The sequence below is a fragment of the Pocillopora damicornis genome, chromosome 4 (assembly GCF_964200805.1).
Source record: "Pocillopora damicornis chromosome 4, jaPocDami1.2, whole genome shotgun sequence".
Lineage (NCBI taxonomy): Eukaryota > Metazoa > Cnidaria > Anthozoa > Scleractinia > Pocilloporidae > Pocillopora > Pocillopora damicornis.
Genome location: NC_142673.1, coordinates 29,927,689 through 29,941,731, shown reverse-complemented (window position 1 = coordinate 29,941,731; position 14,043 = coordinate 29,927,689). Strand labels below are relative to the sequence as shown.

Genomic DNA, 14,043 nt, shown 5'->3' with positions numbered 1-14,043 from the left:
TTTTCGAAATGGTCTTATGTGTGGGTCGGATTTCCTCCCCAGTCAGGTGAACAAGCATTTTTAGCGGGAAATAAACGTTTTTTAAACCTTTGAAAGTGTACTGGGCGCTCCCTATGTTAAGCGGACTAGCCGAATTTAGTCGAGACCTGGGAACTAAACTTTGTTCCAGTACTACCCGGTTAATTCACCGGACTGCCGCCATCTTTGCATTACTTGTAAACATGTCAGAGGCTGAACAGAACACGGTAGTTATTGCGGTGGACGGAAGTGAGCACTGCAAAAAAGCTTTCGATTGTGAGTTGAAAAGAAATTATTTGTACTTGTTTGTTATAAATTTACCGCGAATTTCAATTTTTGTGGTCAAAGGTTGAAGATGGCCAACTTGGCCACGGGATACTGGGCCCGCGCCTTTTTGACAAGTTTTAGAAGACCTTTCGTTAGTTAGTGGGACGATGTTTCCCATCATAACTTTCTGAAAAACGCCAGAAAAAATGTAGGAGTCGGAAAAAATGAGGGTATCGTTAAATGTTTATGAATGTCAACAAAAGGTGAGACAGTTTTAACCCTCTCAGTTAATGTTGAATAGAGAAGTTTAGCATTTGGAAGATCTTTCAATGGCCACTCTGATGAGAATATGTTGGTTTTTTCGTGGAGAGGATTTGATTACTGTGTTTTCCTTACCTAAGGGCAAAAATCTCCATTCCAAAAGATATGGTGGAGAAAATGGTCCTCAATAGGGTTCTTTAAGGAGAGTAGTCTTCAAACAAGAATATGGATGACATATTTAAGGTTGAGGCTCTTCTAGTTTTTTTCTCTTAAATACTTAAGTCTACATTTTTTTTGCACTTAAAGTGGCATGAAATATGTTTTTTATTATTTTTTTTCAGCACGTATGTAACCATGTATATGAAGTTGATTTAATTAAGAATTTTGTGATCTCACTAAAATAGCTTTTTTTAACAATTTTATCATTGATTTATTAATTTAATCCTAAATTCAACCCAATTTGTTTTAGGGTACTGTGACAATTTGCACAAGCCTGGTGACAAACTTGTTTTTACACATGCTATTGAAATGGAGAAAAGACCTGTTGTTATGCATCCTCGTAAGTTTAAAATCCATCTCTTTTACATGTGAGGCAATGTCTTGATGACTTTAGCACAAATAGAAAAAACTAATGTATTCTATATTCATAGTCTCCTAGATATATCTTTTTATGTGATTCATGATTACTATATACACCCTTTAACTGCAGATGGGATGGTATTTCAAAACAATTACATGTCATGGCTTGGGAAAAGTCAAAATGAGACAACAGAGATTTTGGAATCATTTGCCAATACATGCAGAAACAGGAAGGTGATATGAAACAATCTTTACAAACACTTCAGATTGCTGATATTGCTCCACATGTATTCAAATAACAGTTACAGAAGCTTTGAGAGAGCTATCCATAAGCCTGCCATCAATTCCTTACAAATTGACTACAGCAAGTACTTCTTGATAGTTGAGTTTCCAAATAACTTGTAAGTTGCTGTTTTCAATTTTCATATGTCTTTCCTTTTATTTATTTATTTTTTTTTTCATTGTTGGTATAGAAAGAAACTCTACCCTTTAAAAAGGGTACAGAAAGGATTTACAAGCAAGCAGTAACAACAGAACCTGAATGTTTCATTAACAGAATTTTTCATTTAGCTTTAAAATTTGACAGGTTCTAATTCTTGCTGATATACTGGATTGTTCTTAATATTCAGAAATACGTTGCTGTGGAAAGAAATCTCATATTTAACTGAAAATGCTGCAAAAATTAACACCCTTAGTCCTAGAAAGAAACTCTCAGTGATGGGGCAAGGAGTAGGACTATTGTTTTTTTTAAATGTCATTTGATTCTTTTAAGGGAGGGGGGTAGAGTAAGTCTCTTTGGGCAGTGAAGTATCCCTGGCTTTCATTCAGTTAAATGTGTCTGTGATCAACTCCTCATCAAATCCTTCAACTAAAGTCATAGACTCTTTTTCTCATACTTTAAGAAATATTTATACTTTTATACTTATGCCCTAGCTTTATTTGTTTGTTTCCTAATCATAGTTTGCTCTCTGTTTGTAGTATAACTTCAAGCTGATTTCAGAAATTGGCAAAGCTGGAGAGGTTATTTGTCACACTGCCAATAAAGAAAATGCAAGCCACATAGTGATGGGAAGTCGAGGATTGGGCACCGTGCGGCGGACACTGTTAGGAAGTGTTAGTGACTATTGTCTTCATCATTCTCCTGTCCCTGTGTCAGTGGTGCCTCCCACAAGCAGCCCTTAATAATGCACTTATTTTTTTAAAAAACTGTTAAGACATGTTTAATATTATAAAGTGTTCAGGTTTATAAGGGAACTTGTGTAGTGGAATATTATTATCTAATCTATGAGTGTGGCCCATACACTGTAGTAGAAAAAGAACATGGAAGACTCTAAAGTGGTTAGAACATCATTAGTGCAGGAGCCGAACTATGTTCTTGTCGCATTTTGCCGTCATCCATAACCTTTAACTGAACATACGCATGGCAAAATGGAATATATTGGTGCAACGTTAAGCATCAGATGGTAATGGATGATGTATGAGCAAATTGATAAAACTGAGTAATACTGAAAGAGGCTTTGTTTGATTTTATGGGAAACCGCCCAAGGATAGATTGAGGGTAGATTTTTTCCTAACTTTTGTTGCGAATATTAGTGTTTCTTGCGTTGTTGTCAAAGTAATAACCAGGAAGATTGACAATTTTAACGTCTGCAATCTATGTGCAAAGGCGATTTCCAAGTCTTTCTCATGTGTTGCCATCGTGTAGATTTTCGTATAGCATTTACCAGTCACGATAAAATATGCTTACCGAGAAAATAACATGATGTGTCTTTTTATGTTAAGAAATGTTTGTTAGGGTTTGAGGTGGATTCCGCGGTAAAACTAGCCATTCCAAAAATCGATGCAGAACTTCATTTATGAAATTATAGAGCTGTTACAAAGAAATATCAAGTTGTTCAAAGAGCGTAAGAGTTCTTATCTTACCGCTTATTTCACTCCAGCTTTGAAATAGCTCCGTTCTCAGTATCTCCGTTCGCACAAAAACACCAAACCAGCGTTTTCCGGTAAAGTAAACAATTTATCCGGATCAGAGAGAACGGTGGGCAAACCGTGGAAATAAAATTGTGTTTTCAATTTTTTCAGCCGCGGGGCTTGAGATTTCAACTTTGCGCGCGCTCACCCTCTATGACACAATGATTGTATAATATATTAATCACCTTATCAGCATGGAAAACAAAGGTTTGTCTGATGCGTGAAATCATTTGTTATTTCCTCCGGACCATTGTTCTTTTCATAAGAGTATTATTTGCACTGTACCTCAAGCTGCCCTTTGTAAAGCTTTGAAATATCTGAAATTCGTTGATGCGAACCGAAAATAAAATTCGGTTTGTGTATTTTTCAGAGTCTAATGTCACGAGAGCAAATTCGATGAAAACTGAAAGCCAAGTGCAAACTTTGGAAACAAAGGTAGAGTTAACCAGTAGAGCACAGTCAGGTTAGAAAGAATCGCTTTGAGGAAGAGCTAACGCCCGAAACGTCAGCCTTTAAACTCTTTAAGGTGGTCAATTTACGTCCTCAACTTAGTTGTTAACACTGAATTACCTGTTATACTCTCCCACCGACGCAGCACCACAGTTTCTTTAGAAACTTACCCCTTTTAGAAAGAGAGAGATTTGTCACCATCCATATATCGGGAATTTCAACCCTCGTGCTGTTTTAGGGAAACGGTTTCATTTCAACGATGGTAAATGTTAATAAATTAAAAATATTGCATTTAAAAAACCGTAGGTTATAATTTTAGTACCTCATATTTGACCAACTTTGCACCATAAAGATGGCGGCAATTTTCTGTACAAGTAAAGCTTATTAACGTTCCATGGGAGTCTGCGTAAATAAGCCCAGCTTGCTCAGTGATTCAGAGTCGAAAGTGTCTACGTCTTCCACATATGGGATATTTCAAATCGGTGTTATTTAAGTTCGGCTAATGTTTCACTTTTCTGCTCACTGTATGGACTAATTTGCGCTCCTTTATTAACGAGCATTCGTAGAGGGATCCTCCTAGAAAAAAAAAACACTTAAAGATGGGAATCTAAATGTCAATTATTTTTGTAAAGATGCTTTTTTTTATATCAGTTTCCTGTTGTTGATTCGAGGGGCAAAATTCTGCTGCCCCCAGCAGAACTACAGGGCGGATGCTCAACACCAGTGTACGCCAACCCTCGGCAGGCTTTGAGGATTCTCAAACGGAGGGAAACAAAACGAAGACTTGCATTGTCAGGAAGAGTAAAAGTCTTTCACAGACAAGTACGTGTTCGGTGGTAAAGGAACTATGTTTAATCTTTTTCCAAAGTGTGTTCATCAATAGTTTCACTTGTAATTTCACAAAGTGAATTATGAAATTGCATAGAAAAAAAAATTTTTAAAAAAATACATCTTTGAACCAATTTGCAGGGAAAGAGGAAAGCTAAAAGTACGACAGATGACAGGAACACCTCCTTAGAATATAAAGAGACCTAACAGATGTCTATGGAAAATTAACTTGACTGTTAACTGGTAATTTAACTCTACCGTCTGTGATTAAAAAGGGAAAAGAAAAGAAATTTGTGTTCACTAGCGATATTCAAACATAGCTTTGCCGAAAACAAAAACGCAGAGTCAATATCCTAGTAGTAATACATCGTTATCGATTTACGATTTCAGTTCTTTCTCTAAAACACACTCTGAGCGATTATTGAAGTCTATTTCTCTTCCCGTTATCTGAGATTTGGTTTATGTTTAGCATGGGTTATGGGTGCCAGTGGGAATTTTTGAGAGCACGAGAGAAGCGTAAGAGTTTCTCAAGGCGCAGCAGAGAGCAACTCAAGATTGTATCACAAGTATCGTGTGCTCCAAAGCTAATCAGTTTCCGGCGTCGCTTGACAGAGCTACATGTTCATTGTCTTTTGATTCGAGTTTAATTTTAGCATATTTACTGTTTCGTTTGAGTTGCAAAAGGTTCATTTCAATCGGGACGTACCGGAAAAACAATCATGAAGAGTTTGAAACCACGCGGCTAGACTCGTCAGGAACTTTGCAGATGAAATGATAATGTGCTGCAAACGTCATGTTGTGCACACATGGCCATGCGTCATGCACCATCAGGTAGGTCTTGCGCCATCAAAAATTACCCCCTTTGAAATCGATATAATTCGACGATTCGGTTGACTCCACCCCCATCCACCGGCAAGAGCGAGATAATTCTTCAGACGAAAGGAACATCAAAAAGTCCCACTGAAATTCAGCTGTCAGCTATAAGCCTTGTAACCAAAGAGAAATTATGTTGGACTGATAATTGACAAAAATTCACCGGCAGTGGGTAAGCGCGGACGAATAATAAAAATTTTAAGCTTGATTGTTTGTCTGTTTCCAAGGCGCGTTAAAGAAAATGGAAATATATTCATTATTAATCGTCACAATAAAGTTGGTTAAATACGCCAGGAAAGAGAAATAAACGAGTTTAATTACCTTTTCTCGCTCCTTTTAAGCTTCTTCCTTCTTTCAGAGTTGAGAGTCTGGGTGCGTGGCTGTGGAGTACAGAAGTTAATTGATGAACACATTTATGACTTCCCCCTCCCGGCAAATTGTTGCAGATTAGTTCGCAGCTTACGCATGCTCTGACACTTATCGACACGGAAAGGGTTATAAACTATTTATATTTAACTATAAAAAATTGCGATAAAACATTACTTAAAAACATTTTAAGATTGCTAAAAAACGACGACATTTCGACGTTGGCTAAACGCCATTATCGAGTCCAAAAAATATTTGTAAGTTGTAGTCTATATATAAATGGTGAAACAGAGAATTAACTCTGAAGTGTAAATTAAAGTGCTATTTAAACCCATGAATAACCCATTGGGCGTTAGCCCTAATAAAGGGAAACAGGGAACCACACGAGGCAAAGAAAAAATCTTTTGACCTCGGTGGGAATCGAACCCACGACCTCCGGATTAGATCTACCGTTACTCTGCCGACTGAGCTACGAGGTCGCACAGAGAAAGTCGGGGACGATTTAGGATGGTGAATCGCGGCGAAGAGAAAGTAAGGGTACATATGAATGTTGTGCCGCGTAGCACTGGGAACACAAATGGTGAAACAGAGAATTAACTCTGAAGTGTAAATTAAAGTGCTATTTAAACCCATGAATAACCCATTGGGCGTTAGCCCTAATAAAGGGAAACAGGGAACCACACGAGGCAAAGAAAAAATCTTTTGACCTCGGTGGGAATCGAACCCACGACCTCCGGATTAGATCTACCGTTACTCTGCCGACTGAGCTACGAGGTCGCACAGATCGCACCATCCTAAATCGTCCCCGACTTTCTCTGTGCGACCTCGTAGCTCAGTCGGCAGAGTAACGGTAGATCTAATCCGGAGGTCGTGGGTTCGATTCCCACCGAGGTCAAAAGATTTTTTCTTTGCCTCGTGTGGTTCCCTGTTTCCCTTTATTAGGGCTAACGCCCAATGGGTTATTCATGGGTTTAAATAGCACTTTAATTTACACTTCAGAGTTAATTCTCTGTTTCACCATTTGTGTTCCCAGTGCTACGCGGCACAACATTCATATGTAGTCTATATATAGCCCACTTTGGAAAAGAGCGGTAGCCTGGAACCGAAGTCGCCACGCAAGCGCTTATGGGATTGTTTGGGGGGACGCTCAAGTCGGCCATCTTGAATTATGCCCAAGCACGTAAGTTGTTGTGTGCCTTTGTGCACCAATAATTTCAGAAACTCCTTCGGATTGACGTTTTATCGAATTCCAAAAGATGAAAGTATTCGCAGAGAATATGTCCGTTTACTAAGAAATGATAATTTGAAGATAGAGTCCGACAGTACACGCGTTTGCTCTGCGCATTGGACTGGAGGTAGTAAGCTCAGCAGAACTCACCTTCCATCGATATTTCCTTGGAGCAAGAAGGAAAAGGAGCGACGGATTTTGTCCAGAACGGAAGCGACTGCAAATACAGCAAGCAAGAAAAGAAAAGTGGACGTGGGATCTTCTACCGAAATTGACGAAGGGACTCTTATTGAAATTGATCACGAGGAGTCCATTCCGGCCTCTTTTTGCGATGCAGCGACACAAACTGAAATGACTGTAGAAATGCTGGATCGAATGGAAGCCGAACTTAAAGAGATGAGAGAGGAAAAGGAAAGGTTGGCAAGGGAGAGAGACGAGTTATCAAGGGAGTTAAAGAGACTTCAGCATGTAACGAAAAATCAGAAATTTGACATTGTAAAATTTAAGGACAGCCCTGAAGATGTCGAATTTTACACAGGCCTTCCCCACTGGGATGCACTTATGCTCCTTTATGACCTGGTTAGTCAGAAGGCTCAGAACCTGAACTATGGCAGTTACGAAAAGAAAGACAGTGGTTCAGAGCAAAAGCTTGGAAGGCCCAGAGCATTGACTTTATTTGAAGAGTTTGTTTTGACTTTAATGAGACTTAGGCTTGGCTTGTTTCAAAAGGATCTTGCACACAGATTTAATTTAAACTACTGTTTCTGTTGTGTTTAACACTTGGATTCGGTTTATGAGGATTGAACTGGAGCCTTTAATTTGCCTCCCCAGGAGAGAGCTTCTACATCAGTTCATGCCAAACATTTTCAAGGAACTTTATCCAAGGACAGTTCTAATTATTGATGCTGTTGAAATTCGAGCAGAGAGCCCCTCATCACTTGACATGCAGTCAGTGTGTTATTCCTCGTATAAAGGAACAACAACTATGAAAGGACTAGTTGGTCTTTCGCCCACTGGAGCCCTGGGATTTTTAAGCGAGCTTTACACTGGTAGCATAAGTGACAAGGAGCTTACCAAAATGTCTCATGTGATTGACTACTTGCATCCTGGGGACGATGTCATGGCAGACAAAGGCTTTGACATACAAGATGACTTTGCTGCAAAAGGGGTTACTGTAAACATACCTTCTTTTCTTAAAGGAAAAACTCAGTTCCACAGAGAAGAAATGACACACAACAAAAAAATTGCTAGCCTGAGAATACATGTTGAGAGATGTATTGAAAGGATGAAAAACTGGCATATTTTTGACAGCAGAATTCCTTTAACATTGGCTCCTATTGCTAGTGACATGTTTATAATCATAGGGGCACTTACAAACTTTTTACCACCTCTCATTGATTAAAGTGTAATGCATGATTCCAGAAATGTCCATACTTCCCCATAGGAGGGTTTTTTCATTTAAACCCTTCCAACCCCCGCCGCCCCCCCCCCCGGAATTTCTAGTTTGCCTTCATATTTTCCCTAATAAACTTTGGCTGTTGGGTCCCCCTCCCCTCAGATTTTTGAAGCCCTTTCATTGGGTGAGTATGGACTTTCTGGAACCATACAACAATTTTTCACTTTCTACTTGTACATAAAGCAATGTTTTTCTCCAAGCAGATAGTGGAATCTTATTTAATAACCTTTCTTGATTTGCCTCATCTTCAATAATATGCAAGATTGTTCACTCAGACTTTGATTATTATGTATTATAATCTGTGTATTTGAGCTCCTTCTGTTAAAAAAAGCCATACACACAAAGTAAATTACAACTCCAGCTGGGCAACCATCATAAGCTGTTACTACACTGCCATCTTTGTTGAAAACAATCAAGCAATTATACAACACTGTCTTTTTCATTGATGGAAGAACTTGACTTTTAACATAAAACTTTCCGTCAGATTCCCTGCATTTAATGCTAAGGACATGGCCAGATTTAAAAAAATTGTATCCCTTGACAAGAGGTTTTGCTGTGGATAATTGCTTCTTAGCATCACTCTCTTCAATCATGTACCTCCATATTGTACCAAATGATATAGCAGGTAAAATATTCAAATCCTCTGTAAATCCGTCCACTGGAAAGTTTTCTTTGAGTTTTTTAGCGTTAATTTCTTCAATGAGTCCCAGGTCTGCCTTAGCTTTAGCCAAATGGATTCCACCATCAGGGTCCTTTATCTTCGAGCTTAGGCCACCAGCAATATAGTCTTTTACCCTGAAACACAATAGACAAAACACGAACGTATTAACGATGTTCTCAGAAAATTGTCGACTAGCATCGTAATGTAAAGCACAGGGGGCAATAATAAGAGTTCTCGAATAATTTCAAAGCTTTCTTACCTTTGAACAAGTTGCATTTTCTTTCCAGTTGTTTTAGCTCCACGGCAAAGAAGCCATCGCTGCAGCTGTTTCACGGTGCATTCTTCTGGTATTTCCCGAGGTAAAATTGCTCCTGGTACATCTTCCTCTCTTAGCTTTACGCTGTCAGATTTGTTTCTTTCGATAACTTCGACCTTATCGCTATTTTGCTCTGTTAAAACCTTGCTGTCACTACTACATTCCGCGCTAAATTCCGCCATGTTTTTGTTTTACTTACGTCCCCCCAAACAGTCCCATAAGCGCTTGCACGGCGACTTCGGTTCCAGGCTACCGCTCTTTTCCAAAGTGGGCTATACCAAAATAACAATGGGTGATAAAAAGCTATGCCGTAAGAAAAGAACAATAGTAATTTTGAAAAAAATTTTGGCACGTATGGAGTCCTTGAAACTCAAGTTTACCGAAAACAAGCAAACACTGGTTTGCTCTTACACTTCTACAGTCACACCGATAAACGCTCTAGAGACTCTTTATTAGAGACAATGATGCACCGACCTATGCCCTACCGTCTACCACAGAGGCTTTTAATGCAGAAAGTGTCAAATTGCGCTCTATTTTCAGTCGTCTCTACAACCCCATGGGCCTTATTGATTCCGCTATCAATAATTTTCGTTTCAGAAATGCTCCGGCAGGCACAGCGGAAAGGAACACCGATGATAGAAGTACAGTAAGAATTAGTCTTCCATTCAAAGTAGCCCCTAATGCGGTTGGGAAGCAGATGCTCGATCTCGGTTATAAGATTCTCCCTATATTGCAGCCTGTTTTTGTGAGCAAGAAATTGGGGAAAGATCTTAAACCCAAAGAAATCAAGCTGTCAATTGTGAATCGACAATGTGTTGTTTATCGTTTCTCTTGTGATCTGTGCGATGCAGATTATGTCGGGTACACAGCCCGACATCTTCATCAACGCATTGCTGAGCACAAATATTCGGCAATCGGTCGAAATTTCGTGGAAGCTCACGGTAGCAACCACCTCTTGAAAGAAAACCAATTTAGAGTTTTAAGAAAGTGCCAGAGAAAATTTGATTGTTTAGTCTTTGAAATGCTGTTTATCAAGAATCTCAAGCCTAATTTAGATATCCAGACGGACTCCATACGTGCCAAACTTTTTTTTTAAATAACTATTGTTCTTTTCTTACGGCATAGCTTTTCATCACCCGTTGTTATTTTGGTATATATAGACTGCAACTTACAAATATTTTTTTTGACTTAATAATGACGTTTAGCCAACTTCGAAACGTCGTAATTTTTTAGCAATCTTACAATGTTTTTAAGAAAAGTTTCATCGCAATTTTTTACAGTTAAATATTTTTCTTAATCACTTCTTCAGAAGCATTTATAAACTGAAATAAATACATCTTCGTTTCACTTAGAGAAGACAGATTGATGACTGATGACGCAAACGCTCTGGTTTTCAATTTTCAATTTCTTGCCAGTCAGGTGAGGAAGAATATTATTTTCTTTATCACTGCTGGTAAATTAGAATCCTTATAACTGAGGGTTTCTGCATCAGAAGGCAACTAAAAATAGTCAATTTGTCATTTATTCTCTTGACAAAAAGAAAGAAAGAAAGACGATGCCAGTACTGCCAGTATTCAGTTAAAATTAATTTCTTAATTATTTTTCTTTTGGAAAAAACCCCTCTTCTGTTAATTATCTGAGATATATCGTGCAATCTTTTCTTGGAGATTGAAAATAAACAAAACTATCTCAAAACCCTGATCGCTGGGTCCGCATCTTGCAAGATGGACACAGCTGGACAGTGAGACAAGAATATCTTAAAGCTTCATAAAACAACTCCATAAACATATGGAAAGGCCAGTTTATATGATTAACAGTATAACTTTTGTGAAGTAAGAAGAGAGACAAATGAACCATCGAACTGACGAAAAAAAGTGAAATGGAAATTGCCGATAAACGATCGTGAGGCATCTTTCATGGGTTAATCATGATGAATGAATCGTTTTGTGCCGGCCTTCTGCAGTCTCGCCTCGCTCATTCTGACTTGAGAGAGCTTCGCACGACTTTCATTGTTAACTGTGTCTTCAATAATTTTTCAAATTTTACCACTATTATGTTCAACATTGAACTTTGCTGCTAAGTCTTGCAGTTTCTGATGTTGGAGTCGGTTTATTTGTTCAACCATTTTACACTTTCTCTCTGAGCAAGTGGCTTCAACTGGACAATCCAAGCTGCAACGCTTACCGAGCTTGGATTATTTCATGTCTTTTGTTTTCATCTGCTTCGTTCCTTGGTGTTGTGGCTGTAAGTGTAGACAGGTTCTTAGCTGTTCATCTTCATCTCAGATACCAGGAGCTTGTGACTCACAAGCGTGTTGTAATTGTTGTGGCCTCCCAATGGGTGTCCAGTGTATTTTTTTCGTTAATAATATTGTGGGGATCGTTTTTTATGAGGAAGCTCATTACTGTAGTTTTTTCAGCTATTGGCTTTATTCTCACATTTGTGGTGTACGTCAAAATATATTTAATTGTTCGACGGCACAAGAATCAGATTCAGTCCGAGCAAGTAAAAGAAGTTGCTCAAACTGGGGAAATGACAAATTTTGCTGCCCTCGTTAAATCCACAGTTGGTGTATTTTATGTATATCTGGTGTTTTTAGTTTGTTATTTGCCCTTTACCATCGGCATTGCTGGTTTTAGAACCAGTGACATGAGTTTCCTTTTTACAGATTTTTATCCATTCTCTCTGACTCTCATGTATCTTAATTCATCTTTGAACCCTGTCATTTACTGCTGGAAGATGAGACACATTCGACACGCTATCGTGGACATACTTCGGAACATCTCTCGCAGAAGAAATCATCCATCTCGCGTAATTTACAATCGGTCGTCAAACGTCGCCCTTGTCTATACCTGAACCCCCTCTCGACGACTAACAAAGAATTTTAGTACTTTGATCTTGAAATAGTAGATGAAGAGGGACAGGAATGAACTTATGCTTAGAAGAACTGAAATGATAACTGCATGCATAAACGTCGATTGTATACGTGCGGAACCAAGGACAACGCATCCGTCGATGATATTTTTTGTAGTATTTACGCCGTTAAACTGGATAAAAAGGGACAGAGATACCGAGATAACAATAGATGTTTGTCGCTCGTTTAACACTGGACAGAATACCAAATGGAATATTTGCTATCTAAACGGCTGTCACCCCCCCCCCCCTCCTCCCTCAGCATTTGAATCGGTTGTAAATTACAGCCGATAACCTTTCAGTATCGCAAGATATTTTTCTCGTTTTGCATGATATTTGCGTGGAGTCTACCCACCTTCTAGTATGTAGTTAGTTAACTAGTGTTGACACGTGGAGAAAAGACATGTTCCTGGAATTAAATAAACTTCATATATCGGAAGACTTTTAAAGATTAATTTGCAATAAATGAATCGAAATTACTCAAATTAATAGAAGCTCATTAGTTAGTTAGATAAATAGCTCTTGGCATTCCTACTTTCTTATAAAATGTCAGTTGGATATGTTAACGAATAAATTTGCCTTAATGTTTGAAAACCACTCTTATTGTTTCTCATCAAGTGCATAAGGAGAAGTCGGAGCTCACAATAGCATTTTTGAGCGCAAATTAGTCTTACTGAATTAGTCTTCATACTTACAGTTTGGTGCAGGTTTTCAGTGGGCAAGTATCGATGATACACTGAACTGGCAACAATTGGCCTTCGGTTGCTCACTGCTTGTCACAAAACCAGAAATTAACTTAGTTTCTTGTGCCATGTGACGTTGCTAAGCTCACAAAGCCGAATAGCCTGCGAAATAGAAAACCAGAAAACTGGTTATTCCGGCTTTAATTCAATAATTCCGATACGCCAGAGGACCCTAGAGTTTAGTATCGAGTAATATATCTTCATTTTTATTTCGTGGAAACTGTCCCATTATCAGTTATTCACGCACGAAGCCTTCTTCTGTCCGCGTATGTGTGTTAACATGGCCCCGAAAAACATAAAACCCCATACATTGCACCGCTAAGTGCTATTCCTGTCGCTCTTCCACCATTCATACTGGAAGACTTGTCCTTCTATCCTTGCAACGCCTCAGACTCGAAAGCTCAACATGCCTATTTCACCTTTTTAAAACCAAAATTTATAGTTGGGGTGAGGTTGAAAGAACATACAGTATTTTCTGGATCAGTCGCCAGACACCGTTCTAACTTTAACTTTGGCGTCATATAAACATCGACACAAATTTGCTGATGTAATTGAGGCCTCGACTTCTGATCGGGTTGCTACCGACATATTGCCGCTTAAATCATCAAATTTAATTCCTGAAATTGTTTAAAGAAAACTTCATATTGTCAGCGAGGATCCATCGATTGTTGGCTGCGGCTAGGAGATGGGAAAGGTTTGTGCCATCTTGACCAAATACACCACGGTCTCGAGAAATGGGTTATTAGAAATCAATCTTCAAAATTTGAGAAAAATTTTATCTCCGTTACGTATAAACTCTGGACTCATTGGCAAAGTTTGCAATGAGCGCTGACACACATTTAATCGAGGATTATCTAAGCATCTTAAATTCTGTTAGAAATATTGTGATCTCAGGATAAGAATGCATGGGCGGAAAAAAGTAGGTACAAAACAAAGAGAAGAGAATATTTATTTTTAAACTTTTTCCGCTGCAGTTCAGAACAGATATGCAGGAATAAAACTCAGTTGCTTCTCAAGGCACTTCCGTGGCGGCAGTATGAACTATAATCAGTGTTTATACGAGTTTACCGGGTACAGTTAAGAGACCCAAGCTGCAAAGCTCCGGAATGGTGA

At 38.7% G+C, this 14,043-nt stretch overlaps 2 protein-coding genes, 1 long non-coding RNA gene and 2 pseudogenes across 8 annotated transcripts; 3 read left to right on the top strand and 2 right to left on the bottom strand.

Moving 5' to 3' along the window:
* The first annotated feature begins 25 nt into the window (after positions 1-25).
* LOC149047651 (uncharacterized) lies at positions 26-4,664 on the top strand. Of its 4 annotated transcripts, XR_016185899.1 has the most exons (7): positions 159-294; positions 1,016-1,105; positions 1,256-1,359; positions 2,104-2,238; positions 3,467-3,531; positions 4,198-4,368; positions 4,516-4,664. XR_016185899.1 is itself a non-coding variant. In XM_089204050.1 (5 exons), exons 1-5 carry the CDS (start codon positions 222-224, stop codon positions 3,494-3,496), a joined length of 432 nt encoding a protein of 143 aa, XP_089060176.1. In that variant the 5' UTR covers positions 159-221; the 3' UTR covers positions 3,497-3,678. The 4 variants fall into 4 exon arrangements, 3 of the variants coding, with proteins under 3 accessions (XP_089060177.1, XP_089060176.1, XP_089060175.1); XM_089204050.1 differs by lacking the exons at positions 4,198-4,368; positions 4,516-4,664 and having other exon boundaries at positions 3,467-3,678; XM_089204051.1 differs by lacking the exons at positions 1,256-1,359; positions 3,467-3,531; positions 4,198-4,368; positions 4,516-4,664 and adding an exon at positions 1,428-1,526 and having other exon boundaries at positions 26-294; positions 2,104-2,880.
* LOC149047647 (uncharacterized) lies at positions 4,376-12,975 on the bottom strand. Its single transcript, XR_016185902.1, has 3 exons — positions 12,883-12,975; positions 5,569-5,627; positions 4,376-5,360 (listed from the first exon to the last, which is right to left on the bottom strand). It is a non-coding gene; the product is annotated as an uncharacterized LOC149047647 (long non-coding RNA).
* LOC149047650 (uncharacterized) lies at positions 6,782-8,293 on the top strand (annotated as a pseudogene). Its single transcript, XR_016185519.1, has one exon. The product of XR_016185519.1 is annotated as an uncharacterized LOC149047650 (transcript).
* Positions 8,101-9,505, bottom strand: LOC149047649 (uncharacterized). Its single transcript, XM_089202670.1, has 2 exons — positions 9,218-9,505; positions 8,101-9,092 (listed from the first exon to the last, which is right to left on the bottom strand). Exons 1-2 carry the CDS (start codon positions 9,454-9,456, stop codon positions 8,516-8,518), a joined length of 816 nt encoding a protein of 271 aa, XP_089058796.1. The 5' UTR covers positions 9,457-9,505; the 3' UTR covers positions 8,101-8,515.
* On the top strand, positions 11,124-12,431 carry LOC149047648 (histamine H2 receptor-like; annotated as a pseudogene). Its single transcript, XR_016185898.1, has one exon. The product of XR_016185898.1 is annotated as a histamine H2 receptor-like (transcript).
* Positions 12,976-14,043: the final 1,068 nt, after the last annotated feature.

Excerpts from the sequence above, each read along its gene's own strand:
- LOC149047649 (XM_089202670.1), bottom strand. The coding sequence starts at position 9,456 with ATGGCGGAATTTAGCGCGGAATGTAGTAGTGACAGCAAGGTTTTAACA. Across the intron at positions 9,093-9,217 it reads AAAATGCAACTTGTTCAAAG|GGTAAAAGACTATATTGCTG; the intron begins GTAAGAAAGCTT and ends ATTGTGTTTCAG.
- LOC149047651 (XM_089204049.1), top strand. The coding sequence starts at position 222 with ATGTCAGAGGCTGAACAGAACACGGTAGTTATTGCGGTGGACGGAAGT. Across the intron at positions 1,106-1,255 it reads ACCTGTTGTTATGCATCCTC|ATGGGATGGTATTTCAAAAC; the intron begins GTAAGTTTAAAA and ends CTTTAACTGCAG. Across the intron at positions 1,360-2,103 it reads ATACATGCAGAAACAGGAAG|TATAACTTCAAGCTGATTTC; the intron begins GTGATATGAAAC and ends CTCTGTTTGTAG.